This window comes from Lepus europaeus, chromosome 1, assembly GCF_033115175.1.
Source record: "Lepus europaeus isolate LE1 chromosome 1, mLepTim1.pri, whole genome shotgun sequence".
Classification (NCBI taxonomy): domain Eukaryota; kingdom Metazoa; phylum Chordata; class Mammalia; order Lagomorpha; family Leporidae; genus Lepus; species Lepus europaeus.
This window is the reverse complement of record NC_084827.1, coordinates 81,322,036-81,349,001: the sequence shown is the minus strand read 5'-3', so window position 1 is coordinate 81,349,001 and position 26,966 is coordinate 81,322,036. Positions and strand designations below refer to the sequence as shown.

Below are 26,966 nucleotides of genomic sequence, written 5' to 3'. Positions count from 1 at the left end.
AAAACTTGGAAAGCATGCCCAGCAAGTGCTGCTGGGATGCCAATCTGGCCTGTCTGGATGAGCTTTTTAGGACACATGGTTGGTTGCTCATGCGTGGGGTTCCCCTTTCCTCTTGGTTCAGGGATATAGGTATTATCAGAAGAAATTAGTTCAGGGACAGCATGTAAAAAAAAAATACTGTTAAAAATGTCACAACATTCACTTTTTCTTTGAAACAGATGGGCTTCCAAATACAATTATTTTGTAGTTACTGTTCTTTTCATAAGAACGTTAACCATCATGCCAAAGTCTGAATATTGTTCTTTTATTTTTTCTGGGAAAGAAATGTAAAGTAAGCAATAATGAGAAAAATAAAAAAAAAACTCCCTTAGGACTTTCTCTCATAATTAAATTACGTTTTCCCCCAGAGAGTATCTTTCTGAACTATTAAGTTGCAGAAGAATATGAGGTATATAAATGAAGGCTAGAAATAGATTAGTTACCTCATTCCTTGTTGGCAATTGTGGATGTATAAATACAGTAATTCATGATTATTTTTGAGAAATAGACTTACTGGCATTTTTAAGAGTATGCAATGAGAAAACTTTATTTTAACAAGTGACTTAGCCTCTCCACCCCAAATAGCATGGGAATAATTAATTCTACTAATGTAAAATCACTTCAGAACAAGAAACTGTTGGACAAATACCTCTGACTACTGCTGTATGGCTTTTTGCAATCTTACATCAGCAACTTCCAGCCTGCTGTGTAGTGAAATGTGTCCAGGTCTGTGAGGCTGTAGCTATCTATCATGTGATGAACACCCCTGTTTTTAAATAACATAAAAGCAAATTAAAACATTAACAAAAAAATTGTTTCTATTCAGATAACTTCCAAATGCACAAAATTAAATGTTTTTTTCTGCTGTTCTTAAGCATCTAAGTAAAATATGTTTTAAATGTATTTTCTCTTTATTCTTTTAATGAAAACCTTTTTGGTTGCTATTTTCCATTGTTAAATAAATTGAATATATTTCATTATAATTTCTTTTTCCTAAGAGTAAAACTGCATGTGTCTGCAAACAGGAGGGTAAAACCTCTTTGGTATGTGATGCTGATAAGAGCAAAGAGTTCTCTCTTTGTATTAAGTAAAGTAGACTTTGCTGGCCACGTGCCTTAGGAAAACAACTTGAATTTTCAGGGCTGTCATGCTCATCTCTGTAATGAAGATGATAAAACAGGCTCTAACTACCTTCTCAAATGTATAAGAGATAATAACATAGCCTAGACTTAAAAAGTACAGGTTCTGGTATCACATTGCATTGGTTCAAGTTCAATATCAGCTTTTCTACATGCTGGATGATTATGAGTAAGTTCTTTGTCTTTCTGTGTTTTGATTTGTTCATCTAAAGCACAAAAGTATACAGCTGTAGAGTGGTTGAGTTTCATGGATGAGTTAAGTATTAGCATTAATTTCATCTAATCTCTAACAAATTTTATGCAGAAAATGCAGCTTCATATGAATGTTCCTTTAATGTAATGTCTGTTACCTACTCCTCCTTAGCTGACATAAGAATATTACTGTGTGAGCTGTAAATACAATTAACAAAAATAGAAAAGAAGGAGTCTTTTCTCATGCAAAGATTCAACCAGGTGGAGCCAGAGCTGTGGTGTAGTGGGTAAAGCTGCAGCCTGTGGTGCCAGCATCCCATATGGGTGCCAGTTTGAGTCCCAGCTGCTCCATATCTGATTCAACTCTCTGCTGTGGCCCAGGAAAGCAGTACAAGATAACTCAAGTGCTTGACATCTGCACAGGCATGGGAGACCTGGAGGAAGATCCTGGCTCCTGGCTTCAGACAGGCTCAACTCCTGCCATTGCGGCCATCTGGGGAGTGAACCATTGGGTGGAAGACCTCTCTCTCTCTCTCTCTCTCTCTCTCTCTCTCTCCCTCCCTCCCTCCCTCTGCCTCTCTGTAACTCTGCCTTTAAAATAAATAAATAAATCTTTTTAAAAAATAAGGTGGAAATTCTACTGGAGCCCATTTAAAAAAAATAAAGACGAATCAACCAGGTTTACAAAATAAAAAAAAAAAAAACCTAAACAAAATATGTTCTCTAGTAGTTACTGATGACTTGCAAGAACAAATTTCTGAAATCCCACTTCATTATCCAAATGAAGCATATTTCACATTAGAGTTAAGCCAAGTAGTAAGCCATTATATTTTGCTATGTTGTGTGGAACATGGTGAGGCAATATTGAACCTATATCTGAGAAATTGATAGGTAAATGATACAGGAAATAAGCAAATAATTACATAAACAAATAAGCAGTTTTCAAAAAGAGCAGCCTTCTTTTTTTAAACAAAAAAGGTTGATTTTTATTTATTTGAAATGGGAATGAGGAGAGAGAGAGAGAGAGAGAGAGAGAGAGAGAGAGAGAGAGAGAGAGAAAGTTCTTCTATGTACTGGTTCACTCTCAAATGCTGGGGCCAGGTCTTGAGTCAGGGGACAGGAACTCCACATAGGTCTTCCACAGGTATGGCAGGGACTCCAGTAACTAAGTCACCATCTACAGCCTCCCAGGGTGAGCATTAGCAGAGCTAGATCAAAAGTGATGGTGAGTCTGGACTTCAGGTACTGTGATATGGGATGCAGATATGCCAAGCAGCAGCTTAACCTGCTGTGTGCCTCAACACCTATATTGAACAGCTTCCTGCTGACTCTTAAACACTTACCCACCTAAGTGGGGTTTAATAGTATCCTCCTGTATTCTTAGTCTATGAATTTCAGATTTTCTAAGGATGAAATTAAGTAATAAAGCCATTGGAATATCTAATAAAAAGCAAAGAACCAAATGCTAGACTCATTTCCCAGTTAATAAACAGCCTGATGGACCTTACTTAAAGTAAATACGTAAAATGACTTAGAATTCCAACAACTGAAAAGATCATTTTACTTTGCTGCTGCATTTTATTAAATAGTAGGCTATTTATCTTTTGTCTTTTTTCAATTTGTTTCTGTAATGCCACTTTCTATTCATGACTTCAGAAATAAATTTGAAAAATTATTATATTATGTTCCATAGATGCTTCATGAGACATATTCCTAAACAATTTATTGGTTATGCTTTGCTAACCCCCTTATTTTTTTCTTTTATGCTTCCTTGTGTGTTATGCCATATAAATTTTAGAGTGCTATTCTATATTGGAATAACCCTATATTATTTCTCTTTCCCCAGAACCACAGACCTGTACATTGAAAGATTTTCTGTGTGCCAATGGGGACTGTGTTTCCTCAAGGTTTTGGTGTGACGGAGATTTTGACTGTGCAGATGGCTCTGATGAGGTCGGCATCTTTACAAAGGAAAACATTATTGTAAAATTGCATTTTGTAATTATTATTATGTGCAATAAGTACAATAAGGTCAACTCTGAAATATACTTTGCTTCTGGTACAGTGAGATAAGTAACATATCCATGAGCTGTCCTACACAAATCCAGCATAGAAAATAGCTCTTGTGCTACCATTGAGAGTTCATTTTATAGACTGTTTTACCTCAACTAGTGAATGCTATATAGGGAATGGGAAAGTGGAAATCCTATTCCCTACAGCTGATGTCCTTGCCATCTGTGAATTTGTTCATAAATTTGCTGTAGTCTTTATAGTCAGGACTAATATTTTTATGCATTTAAATAGTTTCTTCTCTCCACTCTCTTCCTTCAATACATACAGTTTTATAGACATAGATGTGGGTCATCAATTTTCATGAAACCACAGGTTGAGCTTTGCTTGGGTGATGAATCACTACCCATTTATAATAAGGCTTTTGTACACACAGGTTTAGGTAAAAGTTTAGAATTTCTCTGGACGGTTCTGTAAATCTAGATTGTACCTACATGAGTAATTATTCATACAACTCATTATTTAGACATTTATCTGCATGTGTTTCAAATGTTAATTACTCCATGGTGCTTTAATACATCATATATATATATATATATTTAAATTAAATCTACAGTGATACCCAAGCCCTCACATTTCAGTACCCCTTACACATTAGAAGCTTTAGCTGTCTGTATTGCTGCTAACTTCACCTCTGTAAAGCCATTCTAACAGCTCCAAGTTAAAATTACCCCTATTTCTCTTGGTAGAGAATACAGAAATTGTTAGTTTAGGTCTTGATCTTCATGCCAGCCTATGGGTTTATATACTATGGGTCATAAATCTTAGTTTTCATATTACCTAAAGAAGTTCCTAGAAAATTGTAAAATCTGTATATTTGAGAAAAGAAGGGAAGAAGAAACTAATTTTAAAGCCAGAAATTTGACTAAACTTTTATCAGGAAAGAAAAAAAAAAAACACAGATATTTAGAAAGTAACTTTTCTTTCTCTACCTGGTGGGATGAACAAGTGAGCTCATCACGTTCCACTCCCTGAGAATTACCAAGCAATGAAAGTGGCTCAGTTTTTGTGGAAGGAGCTCACTAGTACATTTGGCCAAGAATAGAAATTGTTTAATAACAGAAATATATCAACCCAGCAGGACATTTCATGGGAGCATCCTGGTTCAATGTTCTCACCCAGGAAAGGCAAATTTCTTGTGGATCTATTCTGTTTAGCACAAATGAACAACTGCAAGTTCCCCAACGGTAAATCTGCTGTCTTGCTTGACTTTCAAGTAACATACATATGTTGCCTAGCAGAAATGATAATGATGACAGTTCATTTCACAGTTCCTTGGAAACAAATGTCAGAAGAGAAGAGAGGGAGATTTATGACCACCAACTAAACAGCGAAAGGTCAGGTGCTGAAAAAAGACATGGGGAGAGGGGAAAGAAAGAACTCCAGGGGAAGTTTTGCCAGTGCAAAATAGATTTGCCTTAAACTTCTCAGTTGTTTCAGAGTCTATTGCTTCATCTCCAGTAAGCTAGATGTAATTGTTTAGAATCAATCTTTAACTTTTATGTCCCATAATATTCATATCACCTATAATTATAAATAAATAACAAGAAAAAGTTTCTTTATCCATAACTGTCTACTCGTAAAGCAATTTAGTTAGCATGACAAAGACACGGAATTTATGTTCTTTTCCATTACTTTGTTTTATTAACAACACAGAGACAAATGGAAGTAGAATTATATTATATAGTCATGAGTTTAGCATAGGACTCTCTGAACTGTGTGCATATACTCTGTGTGATGCTTATACTTCCAGGTATCAATACATATGTATTCTAGTTGTCATTGGAATTTGTAATTTTTTTTTAATTTTGTAATTTTTTTTCTAAAAAATTGATTTTAATTACAAATGTACTGTTTTTGACAGAGAAATTGTGAAACAAGTTGTTCAAAAGATCAGTTCCAGTGTTCTAATGGTCAATGTATATCAGCAAAATGGAAATGTGATCATCATGAAGATTGTAAATTCGGAGAAGATGAAAAAAACTGTGAGCCAGGTAAAATGATTAAAATGGTATTTAAGTTAGCTGACATTTCAACTTAAGAGAATTTTAAATTAAGCAGCTATATACAGAAAGCAGTGGCAAATGTATGCATGTACTTACTGTTTCCAAAAACATAATCTGAAATATTTGTGGATAATTATTTGGTGTGCTCTTCATATGTTTTGAAAGTATTTTGGCACATAAGATTATTGCTTACATATGAGATCCCGGCATTATTCTTGCAAATTTGATTTTTTGGTTTCTATATTTTAACACACCATTTGGAATTGTTTACCCAAGACAGCAAAATGAAATAGGTTGCAACTCTAAGTATGACAAAATTCAGTTTTTCATTTACAAAACTTGAGATTTTAAAATATAATAGTTTCAATATGATGCCAGTTGAAAAGAATCATACATATATTATTTGTAATTACAATTTGGGCTAAAATCAAAATAAAATTAAGAATCTAAACCAAAGTATAGGGGGAAAAAATGAATGTATGGTTTTTCTAATCCTTAAGTGTGTTTCTATAAATATATTCATTAAAATACTTTTTCTTAGGTATTTTAATAACACTATCCTATAGAAAAAATAGTCAAGTAAAAATCATGCTGTAATCTCTGTATAATCATGAAAACATTATCTTGGGAGACTAGATCAAAGTAGCTAATACAAGGCACACACATTATAACGCCCCATTGTGGTACCCATGGCCCACGTTGCTAATTAATCGCATCTTCCTTTCTTACTGAATACGGACATATTCTCATAATTAATACAGGTCCTTAGGCCAACATGCCAATTAAAAGAAACTAAAACTCAATAAAAAAAAAAGCTTTCTGGCATCTTGGTATAAATTCAGTCCACAAATTCATTATGTCAGTACATTTGGCTACGTGTGGTCTAATATAAGGACAGAATCTCAGGGGTACGAATACAAGCCTAGAAAACTGAAACCCATAGAAGAAGGCAGCTGCTGTAATTCCTGTGCCAAGTAATTAGACTGTTTAGTGTGAGTAACTTATTTATCTACTAGTTATTTTTAATTTCTATGTCATAAAGGAATATTGGAAATGCTATAGGCTCTGCTAAATATATTCATGCTTAAAGCCCTCAAAAAAGAAGCTTCTTAAAACTTTTTCAAATACTGCATTGATATCAACATAGTCGAATTAGATCTCTGGGTCTCTGACACTATGCCAAGATTTCCATTTCTTGCTTTATATAATGTATATATGAATTAAGAATTATTAACAAGAATCACTAAATATTATTATAATTTTGAAAAAATTTTGAAGATTTTTTTTTAAATAATTTAAAACTCTGTAAAACCCATTAAATTCTAAAATCTAAGGGATGAAAGATATGGAAAATTTTCTTTTTCCTTTTTTTCTTTAGTCAGCTAAATCCTTACTACATGGTTTATTACATCCCTGAAATCTATTTAATGTGATGCAATAATATGGAAATGCAGATTTTAAAAATGAATTTTTAATACTAACTATTGAGTGTACTTTTTAAATATAAGCTATTTGTATTACCATTTATGAGTTCCTATTTTATGGTTTTATATATGTTTTTATATCCCAAACCAGTCATTCTTTTTACTGTATCTAAATCTTGATCTTATAATTGTGTTCAGCCTCTCCTACTTGCTCATCAAGTGAATACATATGTGCCAGTGGCGGATGTATCTCAGCATCTTTGAAATGTAATGGAGAATATGATTGTGCTGATGGTTCAGATGAGGTAAAATCTATCATTCAATTAAAATCTTTGAATTAGGTTTGGGAAACCAAACATAATAAAAATAAAGAGACGGAATCTCAATTCCTAAGGCTCTCTAAAATGTTAGACAAATACATTGAAAATGAGCGTTTCAGCATATACCTGAATTTTCATGCTGCCAGTGTCCTAAAACCCATGGGCATTTATAGAGGTTATATTCATTAAGCCAAAATAAAAGATATCCCATGGTGTCATGAGTCTCCAGTATTATAAGCTGCTTGTTTATTTTTCCTGTGTTTGTTTCATTATCATTAATGAAAACGACAGTGACCGTTTGTATTTGAACAGATGGAGTGTGTGACTGAATGTAACGAGGATCAGTTTCGATGCAAAAATAAAGCCCACTGTATTCCAATTAGATGGCTGTGTGATGGAATTCATGACTGTGTGGATGGTAGTGACGAAGAGAACTGTGACAGAGGTAAGGGAGTTTTTGTGTGTGCCTGTAAATAAGACAATGGATGTTAAGGTGTTGTGCAGAATATATAGTATGTGCTAAGGGCAGAGGGCTAGGATCATTAAAAAATTCTCTTTACTCTTTCTATTTCTATTACATAGCAGCTTGTTCCAAATGAGCAAAATCTGGATTATTGTAAGACAGAGTATTATCTCAATCTGTGCATAACATGATCATCAAAATGCAAGTGTTTACTAAGTGCCTTCCATCTAGTCTTCAGAAAAGATGTTGGGTCAGGGACAGAGATACATGAAGAATAAAGAGGACATAGTCACTATAGCCATTAATACAAAAGTCTTTTTCTGTGTTTGCTTCTCTTTCACATCACCTACCTCACTCTGAAATAATAGGATCCATATCAGAAACACTAAATTGCACATACTCATGTTCTACATAATTTTAGTTTATATATATATATATATATATATATATATATATATATCCCAGTTTTCCATCTTGCCATTTCATTGACAAAGTGGACTATATTTTTGTCAGTCTGCAAGACAGGTTTTAGCTTTTTAATATATTATTTTCTAGCTGTGTGAAGACTATCCTGATAGATAACAACTTTTAAATTATAGATTTCCACATTAAAAGATGCTATTGTTGCTACTTAAGAGTTAATGAGAATTCAGTTAAAGCAAAGAAATTGCATTGAAGCTTGAGATGACCACCAGTTACACAATTGTTATTTTGTATTCTTAATATGTTTAAATACAAAATTTCTTGTGACTTTCTTAAAAAAGTCTCTCAATGGACTTCACATTTCAGAATATTTGGTTCACCATTAACAGAGTTGATATTAGACATTGCTTTATAAGATAAGGCATGTGAGTATGTATTCATGGTTTACATAGTTTAAATATATGTAAAATACTTCTGTAAATATCCAGTTACCGAAGGAAAATATGTATTCTACTCTGTTTAATAGTAGATCAGAAATTAGTCATTGGATAATGTCCCTATCCAAAGCCTGATAATGTGTTATATTTGGGGAAAAAATGTGTTACTTTCCCTTAGAACTTGTAGTACCTTAACCATAAAAGTTAAATGTTCATAATAGCTGCTTCTATCTTTAAGCTATCACATTCACTTTCTGTAAATGATCATTTGTTTTTCCGGAAACTGTTTATTTAAGGAACACAAACTTCATGTATTTCATAAGTAAAAGTTTATGAACATAGTTAATCTTCCCACAGTACCCACCGTCTACCATTCTTTCTCTTTCCCCTCCTATTCCTATTCTTATTCTTTACTAAGATCTATTTTTATTTACCATTATATACAATGGATTAACTCCATACTAAGTAAAGAGTTCAACAAATAGTAGGAAAAAAAAAAAACCCTGTTCCTCAATAGTTGAGACAAGGGCTGTTCAAAGTCATTGCATCTCAAAGTGTTAATTTCACTTCTATAGATTAGCTTTTAGGTGCTCTATTATCACAGATCAGGGAGAACATATGATATTTGTCCTTTTGGGACTGGCTTATTTAAGTATGATATTTTCCAGTTTAATTTATTTTTTTACAAATGACAGGATTTAACTGCTGAGTAGTATTTCATAGTGTATATATCCTACAATTTCTTTATCCAGTCTTCAGTTGATGGACATATGGGTTGATTCTATATCTTAGCCATTATGAATTGAGCTGAATTAAACATAGAGGCACAAATAACACTTTCATATACTGATTCATTTGCCTTGGGTAAGTTCCCAGGAGTGGGATGGCCAGGTCATATGACAGGTCTACATTTAGATTTCTGAGATATATCCATAATGTATTCCACAGTGGCTACAACAGTTCACATACCCACCAACAATGCATTAGGGTACCCTTTTCACCACATCCTCACCAAAATTTGCTGTTTCTTGATATCTGTATGAAAGCCATTCTAACAGGGGTGAGGTGAAACCTCATTGTGGTTTTAATTTTCGTTTCCCTGATGGCTAGTGATCTTGAGCATTTTTTCATGTGTCTTAGGCCATTTTGATTTCCTCTTTTGAAAAATGCCTGTTTAAGTCCTTTGCCTTTTTCTTAACTGTGTTGTTTCTTTTGCTGTTGCTGGGTTTCTTACTCTCTTTATAGATTCTGGTTATTAATCCTATATCAGTTTCATAATTTGCAAGTAATTTCTCCCATTCTGTCACATGTCTCTTCAGTTTGCTGAGTGTTTTTTGCAGTGCAGCAGCATCTCAGCCTGATGCAATCGCATTTGTCAATTTTGGCTGTGATTGCCTGTGCCCCTGGGGTCTTTTCCAAGAACTTTTTTGCCTATGCCAATGTCTTGCAGGGTTTCCCAAATGTTCTCTAATAATTTGATGGTATTGGTTGTAGATTTAGGTCTTTGATCTATTTTGAGTGGTTTTCTTGGATAAAGTGTAAGGTAAGGGTCTTGCTTCATACTTCTGCATGTGGAGATTTAGGTTTTTAATCCATTTTGAGTGAGTTTTTTGTGTGTAAGGTGTAAGACAGGGGTCTTGCTTCATACTTATGCATGTGCATGGTACCATTTGTGGAAGAGACTGTCCTTGCTCCAGAGATTGATTTTAGCTCCTTTGTCAAAAAGTTAGTTGTAGATGCATGGGTTGATTTCTGGCATTTCTATTCGCTTCCTTTGGTCTATTCATCTGTTTTTGTACCAGTACCAGGCTGTTTTGATTATAACTTCCCCATAGAATGTCTAGAAATCTGGTATTGTGATGCCTTCAACTTTGCATTTTTGTAAAGATTGTTTTAGCTATTTGGGATCTCCTGTGTTTATATATGAATTTCAGCATCATTTTTGTATATCTGAAAAGAATGTCCTTGGTATTTTGATCGGTATCACATTGAATCTGTAAATTGCTTTCAGTAGTATGGTCATTTTGATCATATTGATTCTTCCAACCCATGAACAAAGAGGATCTTTCCATTTTTTAATCTATTCTATTTCTCTCTTTAATGTTTTCTAATTCTCATCATAGAGATCTTTGACATCCTCGGCTAAGTTTATTCCAATGCATTTGCTTTTTTTGTAGCTTTTGTGAATGGGATTGATCTTAGAAGTTCTTTCTCAGCCATGACATTGTATGCACATAAAAATGCTTTCGGTTTTTGCATGTTAATTTGATATCCTACCACTTCACCAAACTCTTTCATGAGTTCTAGTACACTCTTAGTGGAGTCTTTTGGATCCCCTACATATAGAATCATGTCATCTGCAAATAGGGATAGTTTTACTTCTTCATCCCAATATGTATCCCTTTAATATCTTTTTTTAACTATTGGCTCTGGCTAAAACTTCCAGGACTATATTGAATAGCAGTGGTTAGAGTGGGCATCCTTGACTGGTTCTGGATTTTAGTGGGAATGGTTCCAACTTTTCCCCTTTCAATAGGATGCTGGCTGTGGGTTTGTCATAAATTGCCTTGATTGTGTTGAAAAATATTCCTTCAATACCGAAATGGCTTAAAGTTTTCACCATGAAATGGTGCTGTATTTTCTCAAATGCTTTCTCTGCATCTATTGAGATAATAATATGTTTTTTGCTCTTTAATGTGTTAATCTGATACTTGATTGATTTGCAAATGTTAAACAATCCCTGCATGCTAGGGATAAATCCCACTTGGTCCAGGTGAATGATCTTTCTGATGTGTTGTTGGATTAGATTGGCTAGGATTTTGTTGAGGGTATTTGTGTCTATATTCATCAGGTGAATTGGTCTGTAGTTCTCTTTTTCTGTTGTATCTTTTCAGGTTTAGGAATTAAGGTGTTGTTGGCTCAATAGTAGGAGTTGGAAGATCCTCTCCCTTTCAGTTGTTTTGAATAGCTCGAGAAGAATTGGGATTAGTTCTTTAAACGTCTGATAGAATTCAGTAGTGAAGCCATCAAGTCCTGGGCTTTTCTTTGTTGGAAGGGACTTTACTTACAATTTAATTTCTGTATTGGTTACTGGTCTGTTTAGGTTTTCTGTGCCTTCATGGTTCAATTTAGGTAGGTTGTATGTGTCCAGGATTCTATCCATTTCTTCTAGGTTTCCCAGTTTGTTGGAATACAGCTCTTTGTAGTAATTCCTGATGATTATTTTTATTTCTGTGGTGTCTGTTGTTACATTTCCTTTTTTCTCTAAATTTGCTGGTTTTGGTCTTTTCCCTCTTTTTTGTTAGTTGAGCCAATCGTGTTTCAATTTTTTTTTTTTCAAAAAACCAGCTCTTCATCTCACTGATCTTTCATATTTTTGTTTGTTTGTTTTAAATTCATTGATTTATTTTCCAATTTCTACCATTTCTTTTCTCCTACTAGTTTTAGGTTTGGTTATCTGTTATTTTTCTATGTCCTTGAGATACATTGACAGGTCATTTATTTGATGCCTTTCCAATTTCTTGATGTAGGCAACAATTCTATAAACTTTCTTCTTATGTTGCTTTTTCTTTATCCCATAAGTTTCTGTATTTTGTATCTTTGTCTTTGTTTCCAGAAATTAGTTAATTTCTCTTTTGATTTCTTCAATGACTCACTTTTCATTCAGAAGCTCTCCAGCTTCATTCCATTATGGCCACAGAAGATGTATGATATGATTTTGATTTTTTGAATTTGCTGAGACTTGCTTTATGACCAGCATGTAATCTATCCTAGAGAAAGCTCCATGTTCGTGTGAGAAAAGTGTTTACTCTGCAACTGTGGGATGAAAAGTTCTGCAGATATCTGTGAAGTCCTTTTGGTCTATAATGTCAATTAACTCTGATGTTTCCTTGCTGATTTTGTCTGGTTGATCTGTTCATTGCTGAAAGTGGGGTATTGAAGTCCCCCATTAGTATTATATTGGTGTCTATGTCTCCATTTAGATCTAATAACATTTCTTTTAAATATCCAGTGCCCTTTAATTAGGTGCATATACATTTATTGTAGTCATATTTTCCTATTGAATTGATGCCTAAATCATTACATAATGTCCTTATTTGTCTCTTTGTACTTATTTTTTTTTAAACTGGGAGATTTTCTGCCTTCACATTCTTTCATAGTGCTGATCATGTTTCTCTGTTTCTGTGTGTAGTACATCCTTAAGCAATCATCTTTTGTAAGGCTGGATGGGTATTGTCAAATTCTTTGAATTTCTATTTGTTATCAAAGGTCTTTATTTCATTTTTATTAATAAATGAGAGCTTTGCAGGGTACAGTATTCTAGGTTGATAGTTTTTTTCTTAAGACTTGGAATATATCTTGCCATTTTCCTAGCCTACAGGATTTCTGAAGAGAAGTCAGCTGTGAGTCTAATTGGATTTCTTTGAATAATCTGGCATTTCTCTTCTGCACATTTTAGAATCTTTATGTTTTACTGTGGAGAGTTTGACTACAATTTGTCATGGTGAAGCTATTTTCTGGTCATGTTTGTTAGGTTTTCTATATGCTTTCTGTGCTTGGACATTCCTTTTTTTCTTTGTTTTAGGGAATTTTTCTGTCATTATTTTCATACAAAGCCTTCTTTTTTAATTAATTAATTTATTTTATATATATTTTTTGATAGGTAGAGTGGACAGTGAGAGAGAGAGACGGAGAGAAAGGTCTTCCTTTGCCGTTGGTTCACCCTCCAAAGGCCGCCGCGGCTGGCGCGCTGCGCCTGGTGCACCGCACTGATCTGAAGGCAGGAGCCAGGTGCTTCTCCTGGTCTCCTGTAGGGTGCAGGGCCCAAGCACTTGGGCCATCCTCCACTGCACTTCCGGGCCACAGCAGAGAGCTGGACTGGAAGAGGGGCAACCGGGACAGAATCCGGTGCCCCTGACCAGGATTAGAACCCAGTGTGCCGGCACTGCAAGGCGGAGAATTAGCCTATTGAGCCGCGGGGTCGGCTCATACAAAGCCTTCTAACCCATTCTCTCTGCACCTTCAGGAGCTCCTAAAAACCCTAAGTTGGGTTGTTTGATAGTATTCCATAAATCCCCAACACTGTTGGTTTTTTTTTTTTCTAATTTCTTCTTTTTTTGGGGCTGATTGTAAAATTTTCAGATTATCTTCTAACTCACATATTCTTTCTTCTGCCTCACTGAGTCTGTTGTAAAGGCTTTCCACCACATTTTTTATTTGTTCTATTGAATTCTTCATTTCCAATATTTTGTTATGATTTCTCTCTCCCCCTTTTTTAAGATTATTGTATTGGTTTGAAAGGCAGAGCTACAGAGAGGCAGAGATGATAGAGATAGAGATAGAGATAGAGATAGAGATAGAGATAGAGATAGAGATAGAGAGAAGGAGAGAGAGACAGAGAGAGAGAGAGAGAGAGAGAGAGAGAAAGTCTTCCATCCACTGGTTTCTTCCCCAGATAGCAATAATGGATGGAGCTGCTCTGATCCAAAGCCAGGAGCCAGGAGATTATTCCAGGTCTCCCACACAGGTGCAGGGGCCCTAGAACTTGGGCCATCTTCCACTGCTTTCCCACACCATGGCTGAGAGCTGTATCTGAAGTGGAGCCTCTGGGACTTGAACCAGCCCTCATATGGGTTGCCAGCACTGCATGTGGTGGCTTTACCCAGTACACCATGGCACTCCCCCCACCTTGATTTTTCTTTAAAATCTCAATTGTATGGAAAATTTTTCATTCATGTCAGGTACAGATTTTCTTAGTTTGCTTCTGATTAATTCTAAGTAATCTTATGATCAATTTTTTAACTCTGTTTCTGGCATTTCTTCAATCTGTTTTCTTCACATTCTAATATGAAGTGTTGTGTTCTTTTGAGGATGTCATGTTGTCTTCCTTATTCTTGTTTCTTGAATTGCTGCATTTATTATTAGCCATTTGTGGAGATATTCTTCTTTTTTTCTGTGGTGGCTTTTATCTTTGGACTATTCCTCTGTGGATTAGTGACGTATCCACTTTTCCAGTGACTACCCAGAGGCATGTGCTTGGTGCGGTCAGGATATCTGTTCAGTGATTCAGGATGAGGGGAGTGTCCAAGATGACACCCAATTTGGATATGGTAAATCTCTTTTTTTTTTTTTTTGTTTATTACAGAGGGGAGGTTTGTTCTGCTCTGTTGGTGTATTCTCACACTTGCCTCCTCTCCTCAATAGAGACCAGTGCCTGGGTGCTAACACCAATGGCTACAATATTCTCTTGCACTGTCAAAAATCACACAAAGATCTGCGCAGTCCTCAGTGTGAGCAGGGATCACACATCAATAACCCTTACCAGGTAATCAGGGAGCCCTGAGTATGTGGAGCCACCCACAGTGAATGCCCAAAATCCCAGTCAAACTTTGCTCCCTCCCATGAAGCTATGGTGTTTTCATAGTCCTAGCACTCAAACCTCCATAGTCACCAGCACCCAGCCCCCTGTCAATTCACCCAGCCAGACTCAAGCATTTCTTCTTGGATGGTTGCTGTGTGAGTGGACACAAGCTGGATCACCTGTTACATATGTCCAAAATGGCACCCACCCTATCTTGGCTAGTTACAGGTCTCTGGTGCCAGGTTGTTGGGGAGAGAGAAATGTGCCCACCCTCCTTTTCTTCCCTCTAGGTTGGCAGGTACATTGTCACCTACTTGGCTCCAAGCTGGACTTTGCCAGGCTTTCCCAGCAGCTTTATTGCCAGTGGTTTGGGCTGCTGCAGTCAATTCTCGCCTCACTCTAAAGCTGGTGTGGAGGCTGTCAGCTGCTGGGGGCCTGAGTTGTGCACGTCCACACCCCCTACATAGATCTACAGTGTCCTTATAATTTGCATGGAGTTTCCTCTGGAGTTTTCTCCCTAACTCTTCCCTGATATTGCACTCTCACTTTTTTATAAACTATCTTCCCCTAGACTGAAGCAGCAAGTTCCCTCACTATTCTACTATCTTGAAAAATCCCAGGATATAATCCATAATTGGTTATTTTGGCGACAACAAGTATTGTAGACAGTTTGACAGCAAAATCTCACTTGAAATCTAATATTCAAAGACTTTGGGATGATAATTAAATCACTCCAGCTAACATCCATCACTCAACTTATTCAAGACCACCAGTCTGGCTCATTCTTCCATTGCTTCCTGTCTAAACTTGTAAAATGCCACTTGATGTGTCTCCATCACAAACTAGACACTGCTACCAGGCTCATATTATTTAACTGTAAGTCTGAATATGTCAGTCTTTGCTCAGAATTGCTTAATAACACAGAAACAATTTAGTCTGGAGGTCAGAGCCACAGAGAATAATTTCAGTCTACTTTCCTAGCCTTACATTCTATTATTCTTTGTGTTTCAGATCCCAACCAGACAGGGACATCATTCATATCTAAAATTATTCTTTAAGTATTTAATCTTTTTGCCTAGAAATGAACTGAGTGCCTTTAATTCAATTGTTTACAATTATTTTTCCTTACCCTGCTCTACTTTACTCATACTTCTAACTTTGCTTGAGTTTCTTTGCTGCTAACAGTTAAGTTCCAATGAAATATCTTCATTGTGAAAGATTTTGATCCTGTATGGATGTACCTTAAGGCATGACCAAATCTGGGTTTCTAGTATTTAATTTACTCCCAGAAAGTGGCTTAGATATTGGAAAAACATATTTCAAGACACTGAGGAAAAGAAATCCCAGAATAAACACCTCTTCTATTAAATGTCACTTCCATTCATCTTGAATCTGAACACATGCACTAAAAGGAGCAGTGTGTTGGGGAATGAAAGGGAAGAAAACTACAGGTAAATTTTACCAGTGAATCAGGATTTCTGGTTTACTGTAATGACTAAAACACTCTAAAGAATATGGAATGAAAAGCAGCGTAGACATTTTTAAAGGTAAAACAGATGGCCTTGAGGAAGATCTATGCTTCTTTTGGCCTGAGCTCCCAAACTTTACTCTACTGTCTATGGCAATTTTGGTAGAAAAAAATTGAGTTACTCTTTTTAGTAATCATCAGCTCAAAAATTGTGTCAACTACTTATGTAAATTATAAAATATTATCATATGTGAAACCTCCTCTCAACCTAAATTAAAATGAGTACTCTAGATGCTTATTTTCTGTGATGATGCACTTGGCCAAATTTCTGTAAATCTGATGAATCTGCCAAACACTCAGAAATGATTTAGACCTGTTATTGTTAATTAATATATAATTTTTGTTTTAAAATAATCTCCTATTGAACTGAATAAAAATATGACTAAGAAACTGGAATTTTAACCCAGCCAGTCTCTTTAAATTATATTTTTTTGTTCATACTAGTTAAAAATATGGCATCTTCATTCCAACTCAGGATATCATAGTAGCCCCATGATGCATATTTTTCAATGCAAATTTCTTATAGGGTAAGGTATAGTATGTTATCACAAAACTTTTGCCTTTCTGTTATAATTGAATTTATATTATTCTTCTTAATAAAAATAGTGAAGAAAACCATAGTGTTATCTAATGCAATGCTTTAGGGAATGAATATTTCCTTTTAATAAGACTGATGTGCTATAAATAAGTTTTTCTAAAATAATGAGATGTCAAGAGTTTGCAAATTTCTGTTTGAGTATAATCCATTGTAAAATAGAATATTCAGTGAGATTTAATCATTAAAATTTTTAATCTGAAAGAATACATCTCTACTAAATATTCTATGAATTTCAGTTTTAAACTAAGGCAAAAGTTAGTTTATATGAAACCATCTTTTGTTTCTTTAGTACAAAAGTATATACCTATACACATATTTTCTATTGTTTTCAGAGATAGAGTTGTTAAGTGATAATATATTTTGTTGTGTATATTTCGGTAGTTGAGATAGTTTCAAAATTTAAAAGTTTTAGAGCTCATTATTACAGATGTTTGAATAATCAAAAAACAAATGTTGGATTATCAAAAGGCTCACATGATGATATTCACCTGGATGGATTCACTAAGGTCCTGCCTTTTTCAGTATCTTAGAGTTTGAAAGTCCTAAGAGATGCAAATGTAAGCTTAGATAGTTCTGCCAAATATTTTTACAGAGAATGCTACAACTAACAAGAGTAATATCAATATAGGTTTTTGTTTCATCTTTTTCTGTCTAGATTCCAAGCAATCTACCCAAATTTTCCAAATCATGTCTTTCTATGATTAATTATATTAGGTCTTTAAAAATATGATTTTTTTTCTCAAATCTGTCACCAAGCTGTCTCATCTCTCACAGTTAATGACCTTACCTTCAACTTCACAGCAATCATAAGAATTATGAAATTTTTCAACATCTGGCTACCAAATTAACAAGTCTATCTATAGCTGCGTTCATCTTAAAGAACTTCCAGGCTAATGCTAACCCTTTTATTTTTCTGGATTTAATATCTCCCATCACATAATGATTCTTAATGAATCTTTTATCCTAATTACTGTTTATCCCTCCAGTATCTTCTAATTTACCTATGCAATTATTCACAGAATCATTTAACTATGTTGAGACATCTGATTTCTCCTATAAAATCAACCAGATATGATACTTATATCTTTAGTTTCTTTAGTGCTAAGTATACACATATTGTCTTTCCTATTGCTTTTAGAGCCAGACTGTTGTAAATGATAATATGTTTTGTTGCATATTTTATCAACTTAACTCCTCCTCTCTTCCTTCCTTTTATGACCAGACTTGTGGAAAGAGATGTTGATATCCTCCATCACATCTTCTTCATCTTATTCAACAGCCAACTGCAGTCATTTCACTAAACCCAACACCAAATTGCAAACCTACACTCCCAGCAGTATTTGAATACACCAACATTCTTATTCAAACACTTTTGTCATGCACTGTCTGATACTCATATTCTATGTATTCCTCCTACCACTCTGGTTACTTTTTCTCAGTCTCTTGTAGACTCTGCTATATCTAATCTTTTTAATCTAATGCTGATTTCCATTGTGTTCTCTCTTAAATTTCAATAATAACTAATCTGTTCATTACCAGAGAACACATTTACAGCTCAGAAACATATCCTAAGTTTCAGACATATTCATCCACTAGCCTGTTAGACATTGCTACTTGGTTGTCTGTAGTGCCTTAAATGCACTGTCATACTTATCCTAAGCTTGCCCCTCCTACTGTGTTCCTTTATTTATTAAACATTAACATCCAAAGCATTTTCAAATAAACCACAAGTTGTGTACCATGTTTGACAGCTCATTCTCCATTACTGCTCTTTTTTTCGTCATCAGATCCAGTGGATTTTTACCTTCTGAAGAGCTCTAAAATATAGCTCCTCCAAGTCAATTTCCTATCAGTTCTTTTCTGGATTCTCAAAAACCCCTCTTAAATTGATTATTTTTCTCCAGTCTTGGCTTTACTCTGTCTTCACTTCCAAGTGCTCCAAATACCATATAGTGTTTCCATTATAAAATCCACATCTGAATCTATCTTTTCTTAGGAAAAATCTTTGCTATTGGAAGTGAGTTACTTTTAAAGATTTGTGGGGCAAGTCAGAACTCAGAGCAAGAAGAGTTATTTGACTTTCACAAGCTTAGGTTCATTATTCCCTCTGAAGTATATTCACCAGATGAATGACGACTCTTTCTAGGAATACTCTAGACTTGCAAGGATGACCATTATCATTCCCCAACTCTTAGAAAGAGTCGTAGATCCATGCCCCCTCTAAGAGGACACCAAAAGTGTTAGGAAAAAGAAGCTCGGAATAGAGAGCAGGCAATATATAAATCTACAGCCAGACCAAATTTATTCAGAGAAAATAAATTCACAGAGGTGGGTGACCAACTGCCGGCATGCACATTGATGGAACTTGTAGCGGAAGGCTGGACCCCAGGGACCACACCTGTTTATATTTATGAGGGGCTAGGGATGAGAGTGGCAGTAAGGGGAGCCAGCCAAGGTTAATTCCTGGAACTGGTCTTTCAGGTGGCCATGCTAGGCCTTGGGAACCTGGGAAAGAATTGGGGGTGTAAAGGCAATAGAGTATGAGACCCAATTAGATTCAAGGGCAAGTAATAAATTCCAACGCTTATCTCTTTTGGGCAATGAGTGAGAATGGCTAAGGCTTATGTCTTTGTTCCATCAAACCCCATGTTCTAATAATCATATCCACCTTTAAGTATATTAATACCTTTCATCAGCCAGATGTAGCCAATGCAAGATCCATGTTTCTTATTTTACAGATGAGGCTTAAGTAGATAGTGCATTACTTTCAGAAAAGTCTTATTTATCTTAATTCTAAATACCAATCTTTGTGCTGTTTTCCCTGCTTGCAAATATGACTTTATAACTCACTTCAACCACACTTCTTTTATAACAAGTGAAGAAACTGAGTTTAAGGGAAATTAATGGGCTTACTCAGAGCAAAATAAGAACCCACAGTTTCTAACTTCCTAGTCATTACAGTCTCCATTATATCTTGCTATATCTCTAGGCATATAAGCCAAATTTATTACTTTGTTGAGCCTATTGCATAGTGAATATACTTACAAATTTTACATACTAATATATTACTATATCCTTGATACTTTTCATTATGTGAAAAGAAAGATATAGTTAGAAAAATTCTTGTACAATTTTAAAAGAAAAACCAGAGTGTTGTCTGGTATAATTCAAAATCTTATTACAGTGATGAAATTGTTTCTCTGGTTGATTATTCTGTTTGATTCAGTTTATCAGTATTCCAGATGTAGCTGAGTTATCTAATAATGCTGTTTTTTCTATCTAGAACAATGAAATTTTAATAACAAAAAACAAAATCAATACTTTTAAAAGTATAAATTTCTTTACACTCAGTAGCATAGAATTACATGAAATGGAAGATAGTTTACATTTTAAAAGCTTTCTTCTGCTACCATATCATTATTTCTTAAAGAAAGTATGACATATGTGAGCTTAATACTGAAATTCTTTGAAAAGTAAACCATGAATATCTTTTAGAAATGCTTTGGACATTACTTGTCCTTAGCGTTATGCAGGACACACACACCAAAAAAAAAGGAAGCAAGAAAAAGATTAAGGGAATATATGCTCTGTTGGCCAGCACCAATGGTACTAAATCTCTGTATTTTTTTGTTTCAATATAAAGGTGGAAATATATGTAGAGCAGATGAGTTCCTTTGCAACAATTCCCTTTGCAAACTGCATTTCTGGGTGTGTGATGGAGAGGACGACTGCGGAGACAACTCTGATGAAGCCCCTGATATGTGTGGTATGGCATTTACATGGCTCTAGGTTACACTCTCACCTCCTGATCTGATGCACTGACATGAATCAATGAAGTGGGGAGGTGAAACACACATTTTTCTTTTGTGGGGTTAGGTAGATAAAGTACAACCACAGATACTGCTTTCTTCAGTTAATAAATATATTACCCTATACAAAGTTCATGATTTTACAGAATACCCTCCTAAATCTGAACTTGCACTTTTCAACATTATTAAAAAGATAGACTGTGATCTATTTGGAAGGATTTAGAGTAGCTGACCTTTTTAATTGAGTGAATTTCATGTAAGAATTTTGGCTTCATACCAAATTAGTGCTTTAGGTTAAAAAAAATTTTTTTTGCCAGATAAGTAAATGGAAGAAGGTAGGAATAATAAAATAACATAGGCTTATAAGTTACTCAATATAGAAGTTGCTCAGTTAAGGGATACATAATCTTCCTAGGCTTCAAAATGTCCATGGAAAAATGAAATTAAAAATAAGTTTGGGAGTATGTTGTAGTATAGTAGGTTAAGCCATCATGTGGGATGCCAGCTTGCCATACTAGAATGTATTGATTTTTGCTTTTGATCCTGCTCCCTGCTAATACACACTCTGAAGGAAGTGGGTGGTTGTGGCCCAAGTACATGAATTCCTGTCATACATGTGGGAGATACCGATGGCTTGGGCCTGTCATAGCTCTAATTGTTGCATGCATTTGAGAAGTGGACCAATGGCTGGAAGATTCTCTATGCAAGGTGTTCGGCGTGTAACAAATCTTCCCAGGCAGATGAATCAATTAATTCACAAGCTTTTATTGGGATTCTGCTCCCAGGCGATGTTCCCCGGCCCCCGCTCTGCGGGGACCGGGGAAGACTCGTGTCAGAGAGGTTGGGAGGGCTCCTTTTATAGATACAGGGCATGGGGGTTAAAGGTCAAGGCAGATCTGATCGTTATTGGTTAACCCTTAGGCACCTGTGGGGACCTTGACAAGGACTTTTCTTCCCCAGAAGTACAGGTAGGGACTCTCCATTCCTGGAAGAATAGGCCTTCCCTCCTTGCAGATCCCAAAGCTATCTCTCTCTCTCTCTCTCTCTCTCTCTCTCTCTCTCTTAATCTGCCTTTAAATTAAAATAAAAAATAAGATAAACCAATAAAAATGAAAAATTTGTTTTGGTCCCAAAAGTTATGAAATCCATGCATAGTTTTTTTTTTAAATAATATGCATGTTCATGAATTTTTGAAGACTCCCTATACATAGATTTTTCTCCACAGATATTAAAGAACTGAAATGAGGAGTTATTTAATATTTAAACCACAAAACCAAAAAAAAAGGCTTTTTATCAAAATTCAAGTTACTCTTGACTGATCTTTTCAGTTGCTTCCTTATATAAGCAACAAATCTTTGTTGTCCTTTTGATCATTTTCAATCTAATTTCTACATGAAAGTTTCACCTTTAACTTAAAGGGTGATATTACCACTTTAGATAGAATGAAATAGCATACTGAATTAAAGAAAATCTAATATAGGTATTGTATTTCAGTTCCTTATTCTGGGGCTGGTGTTGTGGCATTAGTGGGTTAGCCTGCTTTCTGTGACCCCAGTGCTCCATATGGGTGCCGGTTCAAATCCTAGCAGTTCCACTTCTGATCCAACTCCCTACTGATATGCTTCAGAGGACAGCTGATGATGACACAAGTGCTTGGGCCCTGCCATGCAGATGGAAGACCTGGATGAATCTCTTGGCTCCTGGCTTTAGCCAGGCCTAGCCCTGGACTTTGTGGCCATTTTGTGGCCATTTGCTGCACATCACTTCCATCTGAACTAGCAGGTGGAAGATACCTCTCTCTCTCTCTCTCTCTCTGACTTTTTAGTAAATAAATCTTTAAATTCTTTATTCAATTTGGTGTTTCAGATAAAAGCAGTGTATTCTTATGGATGATGACATTATTTATTATTAAATTTATTATTAAATTATTATTTATTTTTAAATGGGTTTAAAGCTTAAATGACAAAGCCTTTGCAAATGTTTGTCTATAGGTACAACTGATGTAAGCAATGTTTAAACTTAATTTTTCTTTAACTAATCTTAAAAATAGACTTTAGAAAATCATCAGGTATTACTGTTTTCGAGTCATATAAAAATATGATAAAATAAAATAAAACTCTTAAACAAGGGAGAAAGAGATAAGATGAACTCTGCCTGAGGGGAAATTCACGGAGCTGTAGTTCTTAAGAATCTAGACTAAAAAGCAACATGGGCAAAGTCAATAGCAAGGAAAAATTATTCATTCATTCAGTAAATATTTGTTATGCTAGAGGCTGTAAAAAGTTTGGTGTTTTAATGAGAGAAACAAACATGTACTCTAACTTACAGAACTTAAATCTAATGGAAGATGGATATTAATAATCACAGAAATATATCATTACAAACGATGATAGATGCTAGAAAAAAAAAGCATCAAACAAGAGATTCTGTTCAATTGTAGAATGTGATAATGTTTGAGTCTGAGAGATAGCTGCCAACCTGGTTAAAAAAAAAAAAAAACTGGGAGTGTTACATAATGTTGTAGACAAAGTAAGGGCCCTAGGCAGAGCGATCAAAGCCTACCGGAGGAACTGCAAAATGTATATTGCTGAGGTGTACAGAACAGGACAGAAACTGGTTTAGGATAAAATGAAAGAAACAGCAGAGATATGTGGGAACATATGGGCCTCAGTGCGGATTTTTATATTTAGCTGGAATGCATTTGAAAAGAGTCATCCTATTGTGAGGAAGGGGAATCCCAAATTATGTTGTAGTTATTGAGAGTCCTGATTGGGCTTGGAGAGACCCCTCAACTAGACCCAGCCCAGGTACTTGTCTTCCTGCATGTAAAAAAAAAAATACAGAAGATGTTGATAGCGGTGAGCAGAAAAACAGTATTTACTTAAAGGCAAAAGTATAGTACACATAGATATGAAAGGGACAACCTCAAGAGAGAATTACCTCACTCAGGCTGGGTCACCCTTTTTTATAGGGGATGGAGTAGTGCTCGGGTCAGGATCTGATTGAATATACGTAGGAGGCAGACTTTAGTGTTAGGCAGCAGCACACATGGTGCTACCTGATAAGGTGTCAGGACATCTGGTGCTTGATGGAAAATGAGGTTTAGCTGAATGATGAGACGTGGGTTTGCTGAGTCCTCAGCTGTGTCAAATCAGCATGGAAGGTGATGGTATTTGAACAGTGCACATGGTTTGAGTGTTGACCTCCCTTGGCTCCTTGTCCGTCACTCACTGCTTGCCTACATCACATCCATCCCTCCATATCTGTGGGTTCAGCTTTTACTGATTCAAACAACCAGGGATTAAATACAATGCAGGGGCCAACGCTGTGACATAACTTGTTTGAGTCCTGGCTGCTCCATTTCTGATCCAGCTCCTTGCAGATGTGCCTGGGAAGACAACAGAAAATGGCCCAAGTACTTAGACCCCTGCACTCACATGGGAGACCTGGGAAAAGATGCTGGCTTTGGATCAATCCAGCTCCAGTCATTTTGGCCATTTGGGCACGAAGCAGCAGATGAAAGTGTTTCTCTCTCTCTCTCTCTCTCTCTCTCTCTCTCTCTCTTAAAGTATGATGGCAAAACATAGACAGATTTGAAGGTGATGTAAAATACCAAATAAATTGGACTGAATAATATGGATTGAATTTAGGAGCTGAATGGAAAAGAAAAATAAAAAGAGACACAATTTTGTATGTGAAAATTATAAGACCAGTTTATAATGAATTTGAGGAGAAATTAAAACACAGATTTCAAGTAATCATTAGGTGTTTGCTTCTTGACCTTAAGGGAAAGAGATGGTCTACTGATATATATTTTTTTAAATTTTCTATTAATATAAAGAGAACAGATTTCATGTATTTCATAGGTGCAGTTCTAAGAAGGTAGCTATACTTGACAATCTGCATAAAACATACTATTAAATACCTTGGGAGTTTAAGATTATGGTGAGTGTTGGTAAAGCACAGATCCAAAAGTGATTTAGGAAAGATACCAAACATCTAAAGGAATGCCAGAGAGACTCAGATTGATGATGGCAAAGGATTAATGATTTTTTAAAAATTTATTTGAAAGGCATAGTTACAGATAGAGGCATAGAATCTTCCATCTGCTGACTCACTCCCCAAAAGGCTGAAACTGCCAGAGCTGGGCCGATCCAAAACCAGGAGCCAGGCGCTTCAGGGTCTCCCACACAAGTACAGGGGCCCAAGCACTTGGGCCATCTCTATTGCTTTTCCAGTCCATAGCAGAGAGCTGTATTGGAAGTAGAGTGCCCAGGTCTCCAACCGGCACCCATATGGGATACAGACATTGCAGACAACAATTTTACATGCTACACCACAATACAGGCCCTAAGAATTAATGAATTTTTTAAAAAAATATTTATTAATTTATTTGAAAGGCAGAGTTACAGAGAGGCAGAGGCAGAGGCAAAGAGAGAGAAAGAGAGGTCTTCCATCCACTGGTTCACTCTCACTCTCCAGATGGCTGCAGTGGCCAAAGCTGGGCAGATCAGATGCCGGGAGCCAGGAGCTTCTCTGGGTCTCCCATGTACGTGCAGCAGCCCAAGGACTCCAGCCATCTTGTACTGCTTTCCCAGGCCATAGAAGAGAGCTGGATCACAAGTGGAGCAGCTGGGACTTGAACCAATACCCATATAGGATGCTGGCACTGCAGGTGGTGGCTTTACCCACTATGCCACAGTGCCAGCCCCAGGAATATTTTTTAAAAAATACTGTGTCATCAGAGACATGTGGGATAGAATGTTTCAAGAATGTTTGGATAGCTTCTTCTTTTTTTTTTTATTTTTGACAGACTGAGTGGACAGTGAGAGAGAGAGAGAGAGAGAGAGAGAGAGAGAGAAAGGTCTTCCTTTTTTCCGTTGGTTCACCCCTCAACGGCCACTGTGGCCGGCGTGCTGCGGCAGGTGCACCGTGCTGATCCAAAGCCAGGAGCCAGGTGTTTCTCCTGGTCTCCCATGCGGGTGCAGGGCCCAAGGACTTGGGCCATCCTCCACTGCCTTCCCAGGCCACAGCAGAGAGCTGGACTGGAAGAGGAGCAACCAGGCAGAATCCGGCACCCCGACCGGGACTAGAACCCTGGGGTACCAGCACTGCAGGCAGAGGATTAGCCTATTGAGCCGCGGCGCCTGGTTAGATGGCTTCTGAGCAAGTAGAGGAAAATGAATTCCAAAGCCGGTTAATAAATTATTTTTAGATTAATTCATCTACTGTCTCTGTTATTAAAAATATTGAAATCAGTTGATTATATACATGGGTAGATACATGAATATATGAAATCTTTTAATAATATTTAGAGATTTTTCCATTTTTTTATTTTCTACATTTCTATAGAGTAGGAAGCATGATCATGTATAGTAGACATTTGTTTAAAGAATTTTGGGAAAAATGCAAATTTGAATCATGAATGCATTAGGTTGTAGACTGATGTGGTTAAAGTTATTATATTCATGTGTGCGTGTGTGTGTGCACATGTTCCAAGTAGTAATCACAACTATTCATAATTAGTGGTTTTCGTTAACTACATAGTTTGATCATCTGCACCATTCCTGGACTTCTCAGATGCAGATATTTAGAAAACAGATGCTTTCATTCATTTAAGTTTAGGGTTTTTAAGATAAATTAAAATTAGAAAATAGAGGAAATTCAGATAATTGAGAAGAAAGTGAGCTTCTGAAAGACCACTTAGAATAATTTCCAACATATTATACATTGTGAATAAATACTAATATGAAGGACATTAAAGACAAAGAAGACATTGGTGAATTGGAAAATGATAGATAAGTCATTACACTACAATTTCAGGTGAAACTGAAAAAGGGAAGAGCCAAAATATATATACAGAAACTTATATATATACAGAAAATATATATACAGAAATCTTGAAATATAGATTAAGTCAGAATTCGAGTTATTCACATTAGTGGTTATATAAGTGAAGCAATTGTAGGAAATAAAAAAAATAAAAAAAATTCAGACTGAGACTGTGTTTTAGTTGATGTTCTTATCTATATTTAACAGAAATTGCCCTGTTTGAATCAAAAGAAGACTTTTGAATCCACCAATATTTGTAGCCTTTCACAATAATGGTTGCCTAAGAAATTAGAGTGAAAAACCACTGAGTATAAGAGACTCAAGG

The 26,966-nt window shown here is 35.8% G+C and overlaps 1 protein-coding gene across 1 annotated transcript in view; it reads left to right on the top strand.

The window, feature by feature from the left end:
* LRP1B (LDL receptor related protein 1B) overlaps positions 1-26,966 on the top strand; it is a 2,136,850-nt gene that overhangs the window by 1,979,945 nt on the left and 129,939 nt on the right. The window contains exons 68-72 of the mRNA XM_062186250.1: positions 3,217-3,323; positions 5,305-5,434; positions 7,069-7,175; positions 7,503-7,635; positions 20,644-20,766. Coding sequence (XP_062042234.1) covers positions 3,217-3,323; positions 5,305-5,434; positions 7,069-7,175; positions 7,503-7,635; positions 20,644-20,766 — 600 coding nt within the window. The remainder of the gene's footprint in view (positions 1-3,216; positions 3,324-5,304; positions 5,435-7,068; positions 7,176-7,502; positions 7,636-20,643; positions 20,767-26,966) is intronic.